This window comes from Podarcis filfolensis (assembly GCF_964270895.1).
Source record: "Podarcis filfolensis genome assembly, chromosome: 18".
In the NCBI taxonomy this organism is placed as follows: Eukaryota; Metazoa; Chordata; class Lepidosauria; order Squamata; family Lacertidae; genus Podarcis; species Podarcis filfolensis.
The window spans coordinates 8,811,382-8,823,559 of NC_139622.1; the positions used below are offsets into that span (position 1 = coordinate 8,811,382).

At 50.3% G+C, this 12,178-nt stretch overlaps 1 protein-coding gene and 1 long non-coding RNA gene across 3 annotated transcripts in view; one reads left to right on the forward strand and one right to left on the reverse strand.

Moving 5' to 3' along the window:
• Positions 1 to 6,161, reverse strand: part of MIER2 (MIER family member 2) — a 32,997-nt gene extending 26,836 nt beyond the window's left edge. Inside the window, exon 1 of one of the 2 annotated variants that reach the window (XM_083594633.1) lies at positions 6,094 to 6,161. In XM_083594633.1, the coding sequence (XP_083450759.1) occupies positions 6,094 to 6,102 (9 nt within the window). In that variant the 5' untranslated portion in view covers positions 6,103 to 6,161. The remainder of the gene's footprint in view (positions 1 to 6,093) is intronic. The other variant, XM_083594632.1, reaches the window with a different exon arrangement.
• Positions 6,162 to 7,164: 1,003 nt separating this feature from the next.
• LOC310753652 lies at positions 7,165 to 7,596 on the forward strand. The gene is made up of 3 exons (XR_014543425.1): positions 7,165 to 7,240; positions 7,322 to 7,447; positions 7,515 to 7,596. It is a non-coding gene; the product is annotated as an uncharacterized lncRNA (long non-coding RNA).
• The last annotated feature ends 4,582 nt before the right edge of the window (positions 7,597 to 12,178 follow it).

Consider the following 12,178-nt stretch of genomic DNA (forward strand, 5'->3'; position numbering starts at 1 on the left):
ACAATACAGTGGTACCTTTAAGTACTTAATTCGTTCCGGAGGTCCGTTCTTAACCTGAAACTGTTCTTAACCTGAAGCACCACTTTAGCTAATGGGGCCTCCTGCTGCTGCCGCGCCGCCGGAGCACAATTTCTGTTCTCATCCTGAAGCAAAGTTCTTAACCCGAGGTACTATTTCTGGGTTAGCGGAGTCTATATAACCTGAAGCGTCTGTAACCCGAGGTACCACTGTAGTCAATGGGCCCGAGCGGTTTTAAAGAAGCGCACAAAGGAAAGTCACCTTGCTGCAGAAGGGCATTGACATCGAAAGCTGCCCAGCCCAGAGTGAGCATGTCGCAGGGCACACCTTGCCCTCTTAAGAAGAGAGAGCTTCTGCAGAGACGGTGCACCGGATTTTACAAGGCAGCCGTGGGAATAAAAGCTCCCTGCCTACCAGGAAAACTTTGCAAAGGAGGCTGCCTCCCAACTTAAAGGCACTCAATGTGTGCTGCAATGCGCTAGTCCCTGGTGTCTCATTAGTGGCCGGCGGTGTATTCTCACTAGAGACCACCCTGTCTGCTTGTGGAAAGAATCCAATGGATGCCAAGAATGGGAGTCGGAACAAGAGTTTTGACCCGTGAGTTTCCACGAGAGGCTCTCCTCCTCCTCTCAGACCAGGGGCTGGGGTTTCTTGGCAGCTATTTTATTTATTTACTGACGTTATCCCCCCACTTTTCTTTGGAAAGTGCTGGTGGTGGCTCCAAAATAGAGGTGCACCAAATCTGAATACGGGAAATCCTGTAAAAACTCTTCCTTGCAGATTATTTCCTCCAACGTGCGATATTTTCCTTTCCCCCCCAGATTTTTTTTATTAGTTTTCACAATATTATAAACAAACAAACACATAAAACAGACAAACATAAATCATAGCCTTATTGAAAATTACAGTTATTAACTTTGTTAAGTGACTTCCTCGCTTCCCCTTGGTTGAATTTCATTGCATGTCCTTTTAATGGTTTTCCAAATCCCAATTTTTATGAAATTTAACTTAAACATTAATATCCTTAGATCTTCACCTTATGGAATTAAACATATTACCGTATTTTTTTGCTCTATAAGACGCACCAGACCACAAGACGCACCTAGTTTTTGGAGGAGGAAAACAAGAAAAAAAATATTCTGAATCTCAGAAGCCAGAACAGCAAGAGGGATCGCTGCGCAGTGAAAGCAGCAATCCCTCTTGCTGTTCTGGCTTCTGGGATAGCTGTGCAGCCTGCATTCGCTCCATAAGACGCACACACATTTCCCCTTACTTTTTAGGAGGGAAAAAGTGAGTCTTATTAGAGCAAAAAAATTCATCACTTAGCATAAATAAAATCATAAGCCCATTAAGTATCCGCAAGCTAACGTGCGATATTTTCCAATGATCCGTTACTAATATATCCCTGCTTTCTTTTTTCAACAGAAGTCGAGATTCCAGGGGTTCCATTGCAGAATCACCACCGAGGGGGGAAATCCCACCAAAATGCTACAGCCCATCTCCCCTTCTTCGTAAATTTATGGGGGAGGGAAAGCGACTAATAATTAATACCCTGGCTTTGGACACTTTGCATGCACATTTTTTTAGGACACATCTGATTTCTGTAACTTCCGAGGTGCTGGAGCAGTCCTTAATATTGCGCTTTCAAAACTAATATTGTGTTTAAATGGCTGTAACCCACCCTGGGAACTTATGATTTTAAATTGTGATTAAAAATAACGAACCATGATTCAGACAACCAAAACGATGAGAAGGTTCTGGGGACAAACTCTTAACTTGGTGATCATTCAGTGCTTGTCAGCGGTGGTGGCAGATTTCAGAAGAGTCTTGGGTCAGATACCCTGAGCTGAGGCTCCCTTCCCGAGTGAGCCGAACTTCACGGTTAAAAGCAGTGTTAGAAACTCATATATAAGCTAGGCGCCAAATGGCTCCTTAAACCTGAGTTAAAGGTAAAGGGACCCCTGACCATTAGGTCCAGTCGTGGCCGACTCTGGGGTTGCGGTGCTCATCTCACTTTACTGGCCAGGGGAGGTGGCGTACAGCTTCCGGGTCATGTGGCCAGCAGGATTAAGCTGCTTCTGGCGAATCAGAGCAGTGCACAGAAATGCTGTTTACCTTCCCGCCGGAGCGGTACCTATTTATCTACTTGCTCTTTGATGTGCTTTCGAACTGCTAGGTTGGCAGGACCAGGGACCGAGCAACGGGAGCTCACCCCGTCTCGGGGATTCGAACCGCCGACCTTCTGATCGGCAAGTCCTAGGCTCTGTGGTTTAACCCACAGCGCCACCCGGACTTCCAGGTGCAAAACCACAGAAGGGAGGAGAGTTGTATTTGGGTCCTGTAGACATCGGCTTGGCCCTTGTGAGGAAAAAGGATGCTGGAGCAAATGGACCACTAGCTTGATCCAGTAAGCTCTTCTTATGTTCTTACGAGAGCACAAGGCAAGCGGAGAGTATTAAACCATCTCCTCACTCTATCATTTGCTTGCTTCCATGTTCCAAGCCATTGGATCACCTGTATGCAGCCCCTGTGCTTTTGTCTTCATTTGGAAACAACAAAGCGATTTCCGCTACTGATGTGGTAGGGAACCTCCAATTCCCATCAGCCCTGGTCAGCGTGGCTAACGGTCAGGGATAATGGGAGTTGCAGTCCAGCAACATCTGGAGAGAATGAACCCAGTTATATCCCAGCGAAATCCCAGTAAGCGATCGAGCCCTGAGCGTTAAATGTGATCTTAAGGCTCCAATCTGTTCTTGGGCAGGCGAGGAGCAGCTCTCGCTCAAAGAACGTGTTTATTCATTTCCACCATGGTTCCATCCCGATTCCCGCAAACCTCTTGAAGGACTTTCACAGCTACAACCAGCACGGGACAAAGAGGGTGATGATGGGCCCTTGATGCCACACAATGTCAGCATTCTCATGGACATCGAGGTTCCACCAGAGATGATCTCTAAAACCTACAAAGTTGGCCCAACTTCAGCCACAACACCTTCTCCCTGGAAATCATTGTCCCACTTAGGGAGACCTTACAGCAGGGGTGTCAGTGTGGTGCCTTCCACATTTTGGTGGGGGGGGGGGACTACAACTCCCATCGGGACACGGGTGGCGCTGTGGGTTAAACCACAGAGCCTAGGACTTGCCGATCAGAAGGTCAGCGGTTCGAATCCTCGCAATGACGGGGTGAGCTCCCGTTGCTCGGTCCCTGCTCCTGCCAACCTAGCAGTTCGAAAGCACGTCAAAGTGCAAGTAGATAAATAGGTACCACTCCGGCGGGAAGGTAAACGGCGTTTCCGTGCGCTGCTCTGGTTCGCCAGAAGCGGCTTAGTCCTGCTGGCCACATGACCTGGAAGCTGTATGCCGGCTCCCTCGGCCAGTAAAGCGAGATGAGCGCGCAACCCCAGAGTCATCCGCGACTGGACCTAATGGTCAGGGGTCCCTTTACCTTTTACAGCTCCCATCATCCTGGTCCACTGCCGCACTAACAGAGGACGATGAGATTTGTAGTCCCCACAACTTCTGGAAGGTATTGTATTGGCTGCCCCTGCCTTAGAGGACCAAACACTTGTGTGTCTGTGTTTCCCAGGGGAAGCACATGGCACCAGTGGTGCGATTCGGCACCCAAATCAGAAGCATGGGCAGAGTCCATTTTCAAGAACCGACGCAACCTCTTTGTTTACATCTGCGTTCTGCACACCCCAAAAAAACTTATCACAGAGAGCAAATGTATAGGGCACGGAAGCCAACGACGGCAACTTTTAAGTGAAACACTCACAATCCAACGTGATTGTACGACTTAATAATAATAATATTTACATGCCGCCCATCTGAATTCCTCCATTATCACCAATTTTCTGTTTCTGGTGAGACCCTTACCAAACAAAAAAAGGAATTCCTCTACCAATTTCTAATCATTGCTTCTCAGTCATTCCCATACGATCTCAGCCTCCACCTGTACCAACCCCAAACCCCTGCAACTCTTGAGACAGGCCTCCAAACATGACCCACCAGCAGCAGCCTCCACCAAGGGGTCCCAAACAAAGTTGGTTTGACCCTTCGAAAGCACGTGCAGTTTAACACCTCCCTTAATTCTTCGCAGACCTATTGCATTAGGATTCAGCCTCCAAGTGTCACCAGCCATCACAACATTTGTTTCATTTTCATCTCTTGCAGCTTGCTTGATAAGTCACTTTGGGGTGTTTTTTGGGTGGGATGTGATATATATGCACATTTAATGGGCCTTAAATCACTCTTGAGGGACACGGGTGGCGCTGTGGGTTAAACCACAGAGCCTAGGACTTGCCGATCAGAAGGTCGGTGGTTCGAATCCCCACGACGGGGTGAGCTCCCATTGCTCGGTCCCTGCTCCTGCCAACCTAGCAGTTCGAAAGCACGTCAAAGTGCAAGTAGATAAGTAGGTACCACTCCGGTGGGAAGGTAAATGGTATTTCCGTGCGCTGCTCTGGTTTGCCAGAAGCGGCTTAGTCCTGCTGGCCACATGACCCGGAAGCTGTACGCCGGCTCCCTCGGCCAGTAAAGCGAGATGAGCGCCGCAACCCCAGAGTTGGTCACGACTGGACCTAATGGTCAGGGGTCCCTTTACCTTTTAAATCACTCATGGGATGTTGCCTGCTGCCTCCTTAGCCTCAGGTATGCCTCTACCACTTCCCACACCAATCGCTTTCTGCCCCCCAATTCTAGCCTCTGTTGCACCACCCCCTAGCCCCCAAAGCAGCAAAATATTCTCCACCACCGACACTCCCAGATTTACCCTTTTCTATAAAAAGTCAATCATGCCTCTTGCAGAATCCACTGCCAGCTAGACTCTTAATTCCCGCTCTCCCATGTATGGCTTTTTTCAGGGTCGTTTTCGTTAGTTCCTCATCCCCCCCCAAAAAGCATGGCAATTCAAACTCACAACCTCGGTCCAGCCACACCCCTTGAAACTCCTCTCAAGTCGCAAGAACTTGACCCCACAAGTGCTGCAGTGCGACCCTCGAAGTCTCAGCTGGTCCCGAAACACCCCAAATTTGTTCCCTCCAGAGCCCCAGCTGTTTTCATTGCTCTCCTGTGCAACCCCAAAAGCTTGCTCTACGCAACCCCCAAAATTGCACCGTCTCCACCGGCAACCTCCCCTGTGGCCTAGCAGACTGCCCCCCAAAAACCCTCTGCAAACCAAACAGGTATAAGCTGCATGCACCCCACAAAATTCCAGCCGCTGCTGCACAGCCACTACTTAACCCCCCCAAAATATCCAATGCAAAGTTCCGCAGGCACCACTCATAAAAACACACTTCTCTGAACCCCTAAATCTTTGCTAGGCTTCTCCCCAAAACCCGAATTGTCTCCGTAGCCATCAGCTGCCCCCTAAGCCATCGCTGCCCCCCATAAAAGTACCCCCGGCCCAACAGCACCCCAAAACCGAACCCCCACCAAAAAGTCCAGCCACTTCACAACCAGCAGAACCCCAAAGTGTTTGTTGCCCCCCAAGAAAAGTCACAGCGCCCACACCCCATTCCTGCACCCCAAAGTTTTTACTGAGACCTCCCCCCCAAAAACACATTCCTGATTCTTCATAGCCAGGGGCTGCACCCCCAAATCGTTGCAGCGCCCCAGAAAGACCCCCTGGGAGCCCCAAACTTGTCACAGCGACACTCCTGGGCCCCCTAAGTGTGGGTTGGGCCCCCTAAGTGTGGGTTGGAGCCCCCAAAAGTGTGGGTTGGAGCCCCCCCAACCCCCCCAAAAAAACTCCAGCTGCCAAATCCTTGGCGAGCCCCAGAAAAGTCACAACTGCTCCATCCTCGCCCCTGCACCCCATTAAGCCCTGTGCTGACCCCCCCTCAAAAGTCAACCCCCCCAAATATGAGGCACGGCTTCACCTGCCTACCTGGAAGACCCCCCCAAAAAAACACACACCCCCCACCACTTCTCCCTCAAGCAGCCCCCCCAAACAAATGCCCACCCCACCCCCCACCTCGGTGCCCCCTCTCCCTTTTTGGGGTGGGGAGGGGGATGGAGGAGAGACCCGACTTTTTTCTCTCCCCCCCCCCCGCGCTTGACACTCAAACACACACTCACCTCCGCCATAGCCGAGAGTGCGAACGGCCGAGGGGGGGGGAGAGCCCCGGATGTGGAGCCGCCCGCTGATTGGCTCCTACGCGCAGGAGATGGAAGGGGGAGGGGGGAGGAGGCAAGAGGGAAGGGAGGAGGGGGGTAAATTCTGGGGTGGGGGGGAGGGAGAGAGGCGGGAGGGGAAGGTGCGAGGCAGGTGAGGAGCGGCTGAGGGGAAAGGAGACGGGGGGGTGAAAAGGGATGAAGGGGGTGGACGTGGGGGGGGGGAGAGGGGATGTGAGGGAAAAGTGGGGAGGCTGAGGGGAAAGGAGAGGGGGGGTGAAAGGGGAACTATGGGGAGAAAGGGGTAACTATGGGGTGGACTGAGGTAAAACGTGGGGGGGAAAGTGGGGATGTGAGGGAAAAGTGGGGAGGCTGAGGGGAAAGGAGAGGGGGGGTGAAAGGGGAAATATGGGGAGAAAGGGGTAACTATGGGGTGGACTGAGGTAAAATAGTGGATGGGGGAAATGGAAAAGTGGGGAGGCTGAGGTAAAATGCGAGGTGGGGGGGAAAGGGAAATGAAGGGGTAAATATGGGGAGAACTGAGGTAAAATGGGGGGGAGCAGGGGGAAAGTGGGGAAGCTGAGGTGAAATGCGAGGTGGGGTGAAAGGGGAACTATGGGGAGAAGGGGGTAACTATGGGGTGGACTGAGGTAAAACGTGGGGGGGCAAGTGGGGATGAGTGAGAAAAGTGGGGAGAGTGAAGTGAAATGCGAGGTGGGGTGAAAGGGGAACTATGGGGAGAACTGAGGTAAAATAGGGGATGGGGGGAAATGGGAATGTGAGGGGAAAGTGGGGAGGCTGAGGTGAAATGCGAGGGGGGGTGAAAGGGGAAATATGGGGAGAACTGAGGTAAAATAGGGGATGGGGGGAAATGGGAATGTGAGGGGAAAGTGGGGAGGCTGAGGTGAAATGCGAGGGGGGGTGAAAGGGGAACTATGGGGAGAAAGGGGTAACTATGGGGTGGACTGAGGTAAAACATGGGGGGCAAGTGGGGATGAGTGAGAAAAGTGGGGAGGCTGAGGTGAAATGCGAGGGAGGGTGAAAGGGGAAATGAAGGGGTAAATATGGGGAGAACTGAGGTAAAATTTGGGGGGAGGAAAAAAGTGGGAATGTGAGGGAAAAGTGGGGAGACTAAGGTAAAATGCGATGTGGGGTGAGAGGGGAAGCGAAGGGGGTGAGAGGGGGGAAAGAGGGGAGTCTGAGGTGAAATGCGAGGTGGGGTGAAAGGGGAAATGAAGGGGTAAATATGGGGAGAACTGAGGTAAAATTTGGGGGGAGGAAAAAAGTGGGAATGTGAGGGAAAAGTGGGGAGACTAAGGTAAAATGCGATGTGGGGTGAGGGGGGAAGCGAAGGGGGTGAGAGGGGGGAAAGAGGGGAGTCTGAGGTGAAATGCGAGGTGGGGTGAAAGGGGAAATGAAGGGGTAAATATGGGGAGAACTGAAGGTAAATGGGGGGATGAGAGGGAAAAAGTGGGGAGACAAGTGAAATGCAAGGTGGGGTGAAAGGGGAAGCGGAGAGGTGGGTGTGGGGGGGACCGAGGTAAAACGTGAGGGGAAAGTGGGGAAGCTGAGGTAAAATGCGAGGGAGGGTGGAAGGGGAAATGAAGGGGCAAATATGGGGAGAACTGGGGTGGGAGGGGGAAAGTGAGAATGTGAGAAAAGTGGGGAGGCAGAGGTAAAATGCGAGGTGGGGCAAAAGGGGAAATGTTGCTGCTTGAAATGTCTAGGGCAGAGACAGCCTCTTGCTCACTCCAAAGCAGACTAAAAAATGAACAGACTCTAACCAGGATTAAGCGGGCTGGTGTGGGGACTCCCTGGTCCTGAATGGGGCAACTGTGCCCCCGAAGGACCAGGTGCGCAGCCTGGGAGTCATTTTGGACCCACAGCTGTCCATGGAGGCGCAGGTCAATTCTGTGTCCAGGGCAGCTCCATCTGGTACGCAGGATGAGACCCTATCTGCCCGCGGACTGTCCGGCCAGAGTGGTGCATGCTCTGCTTATCTCCCGCTTGGACTACTGCCATGCGCTCTACGTGGGGCTACCTTTGAAGGTGACCCGGAAACTTCAATTAATCCAGAAAGCGGCAGCTAGACTGGGGACTGGGAGCGGCCGCCGAGACCACATAACACCGGTCCTGAAAGACCTACATTGGCTCCCAGTACGTTCCCGAGCACAATTCAAAGTGTTGGTGCTGACCTTTAAAGCCCTAAACGGCCTCGGTCCAGAATACCTGAAGGAGCGTCTCCACCCCCATCGTTCTGCCCGGACGCTGAGGTCCAGCTCCGAGGGCCTTCTGGCGGTTCCCTCCCTGCGAGAAGTGAGGTTACAGGGAACCAGGCAGAGGGCCTTCTCGGTGGTGGCACCCGCCCCGTGGAACACCCTCCCCTCCAGATGTCAAAGAAAAAAATAACTACCAAACTTTTAGAAGACATCTGAAGGCAGCCCTGTTTAGGGAAGCTTTTAATGTTTAATAGATTATTGTATTTTAGTGGTTTGTTGGAAGCCGCCCAGAGTGGCTGGGGAAACCCAGCCAGATGGTCAGGGTATAAATAATCTATTATTATTATTATTAGTAGTAGTAGTAGTAGTAGTAGTAGCTTTCTGGTTTCAAACTGCAACTAATCCGTCCAATTTGGACTCTTGCTGATTAACCCATTAAACTGAGAAAAGCCGACAGGTGCAGCTCTTACTGATACACCTGTGGGACTCTCTGCCACATGATGCCGTGACGGCCTTTTAAACACAGCTGGCTCGTTCAATGGCAAAGTTTTTATCAGTGGTTGCAAGAACCAATGATCCCTATCTTTCGAACAAAATGCTTATTTAACCTGGAGGTAGGCTGTATGAATTTTGTAACGATTTGTTGGGTCTCTGGACCGTAATAAAGACTGATTGATTGATCAGTGGATTCGACCACAGGCTTGGCTTTTCGAAGGGGTCGAGAGATAAAAAATACTTCTTTACATGATACAGAACTCAGGTGCCGAAACCCCGAGGAAGCAGAAAAGACTATGGATGCGACAACGGCTGCACGGATGTTATTGGCCCAGAGCTGGAAAGAAGATAAAGTTCCTACCAGAAAAGAATGGTGGATTCTATGGAGAGAATCAGAATCTCCATACTCCAAGCAAAGCTACTAATCAATCATCCCATAGATTCTTCCATTGTGGAACTGAGGGCAGGTAATCGGTCTCTTGTGTCGACATGCTAGACTCCAGTCCTGTTTAGCTTCAGCAAAATTTCCTAAGGTGCCTTCAGACTAGGCCCTGGAACATTGGGTTTTATCAAATGCTAGTCCTATGCAGAGTAGACCTTTTGAAATGGATGGATAACCTGGAATAGAACCCATTATGATGAAGAGCTAGAGTTCTAAGAGATGAGGGGAAAGTAAAAGGTGAGTGGCGAAGCCAAATAATGTGAAACTGGAAATAAGAGAGGTGTCTGAGGCAGTGATAGGCAGTTCTCATTCCATTAAAAAAAAGATGGGAGTTCAGCCCTCTTCTGTCTACTCCAAGTCATTTGGAAACCGATGCGGTCGTTTTTGTGAGTGAGAAGATGGTACTTTACACATGCTCAGAAGCACTTCATATCTGTACCTTGTCTGCAAGACACCCTTGCGTTTGGCATTGAGCCCCATCATTCAGGAAGCATATTGACAGCTTGGAAAGAAAAAAAGGTAAATGGACTCCTGACCATTAGGTCCAGTTGTGGCCGACTCTGGGGTTGCGGTGCTCATCTCGCTTTATTGGCTGAGGGAGCCGGCGTACAGCTTCCGGGTCATGTGGCCAGCATGACGAAGCCGCTTCTGGCGAACCAGAGCAGCGACGGAAAAGCCATTTACCTTCCCGCTGGAGCGGTACCTATTTATCTACTTGCACTTTGATGTGCTTTCGAACTGCTAGGTTGGCAGGAGCAGGGACCGAGCAATGGAGGCTCACCCCGTCGTCATGGGGATTCGAACCGCCGACCTTCTGATCGGCAAGCCCTAGGCTCTGTGGTTTAACCCACAGCGCCACCCGCGTCCCCTTGGAAAGATACACGCACGTAAAATCCAGTGACGACTTTTGTACGTCAAATGTGAACCATCAAAAACCAGATGCTGGAGACACAAAGTTATAGGATGTGTTGGCCCCATTCCGAGTAGACCCATTAAAAATAATAAGCATCACTAACTTAGGTCCGTTAATTTCTTTTTAAAATTAGATCACAACATCTATCAACATCATACGCACAAAGTATCCCACCCTAACCCAGAAGATGGGAGTTTAGACAACACATCCAGAATAACATCCCCAAACCACAGAAAGTTCCTATCCCAGACAACGAGAAGTTTATACAATTTATATTAACCAAAAAACTTTATACTGTTTGGGTAGCCCTCTCTTCACTTTTAGCCATGCCCACAACAAAGCTGTACCAGACAGTTGCAAAAGCGTCTTTAAGCTTCAAACTTTTTGCCGATTTTATTTTGTTAATTCAATTTCCCCCCCACAAGTGCTATTTTGTGGCCATAATTTTCTCGTACTGGTCTGCCAAAGAAAAACACCTTCCAAATTCACACCAGTACCTTTGGTTATTATGAGCCTGGCCACTACTAAAAGAGAAATTGTTAGAGGTTTGAACTGTAAGTTAGTATTAAGGTAGAGGTAAAGGGACCCCAGACCATTAGGTCCAGTCGTGACCGACTCTGGGGTTGCGGAGCTCATCTTGCTTTAGTGGCCGAGGGAGCCAGCGTACAGCTTCCGGGTCATGTGGCCAGCATGACTAATCCGCTTCTGGCAAACCAGAGCAGCGCACGGAAATGCCGTTTACCTTCCCGCTGAAGTGGTACCTATTTATCTACTTGCACTTTGATGTGCTTTCGAACTGCTAGGTTGGGCAGGAGCAGGGACCGAGGAACGGGAGCTCACCCCGTGGCGGGGATTCGACCACCAACCTTCTGATCGGCAAGTCTTAGGCTCTGTGGTTTAACCCGTAGCGCCACCCGCTTCCCACAAGTTAATATCATCTCCCGCTAAAAGATTGCATTATTTTCAGTGAGTTTACCCCGTGCATAACTTAGTTGGATAGAACCCAAAGCAAACAGAATAAATAATAAGTAAACATAGATGTGTATCACTTCTCAACACCTCGAGCACGGTGCTTAGCAGTGGAATCTATTTGGCTGTGACTCAAACAAGAGGAGAGAGGACAGCAGCAAAACATCTGTATGAAGTAAACCATAGCAAGGGGAGTTCCTTAAAGAACCAGATACATTTAGCCTAGAGAAAACGAGGCTCAAGGAGAAATGGGTGAATCAGATTTCCAAATTCTCAAAAATACATCTGATCGGGTGGAAACTGTTTGCTGGATTCACTTTGGGCAGGACGAGAATTGATCAGAGAGGGAGGATTTGTAATGCACCATGAAGGATTTAGATTCCAAGGTCCAGTGGCCACTTTTGAAACAGGTTCTGGGCCGACTTCAGATTTTTCTTAGTTGCCCACGTATACTTGCCCATGTTCTTATGACATGGAGGCAGATCTAGGGAGATGCACAGATCAAAGCCAGGATCTGACCTGATGGGGTTATTATATAAGGAAAAGGTAAAGGACCCTGGACGGTTAAATCCAGTCAAAGGCAACTATGGGGTTGCGGCACTCATCGCTTTCAGGCCGAGGGAGCTGGCGTTTGTCCACAAGCAGCTTTCTGGGTCATGTTCGCAGTAGGACTAAACCACTTCTGGCATAACAGGACACCGTGACGAAAACCAGAGTCCATGGAAATGCCATTGAGCTTCCCTCTGCAGCAGTACCTATTTATCTACTTGCACTGGCGTGCTTTCGAACTGCTAGGTTGGCAGGAGCTGGGACAGAGCAACGGGAGCTCACCCCGTCGCGGGGATTCAAACCACTGACCTGAGCAGCAAGCCCAAGAGGCTCAGTGTACTTAAATGATGGAACTGTGGTGGAGCCTAGAAGGGCTGTACTGCTGCTTGCTCCCCAATGACTTTGACCACAAGGTGCACACATGTGCAGACGAGGAGGGCTTTGTCCTGAATCCCACTGCCT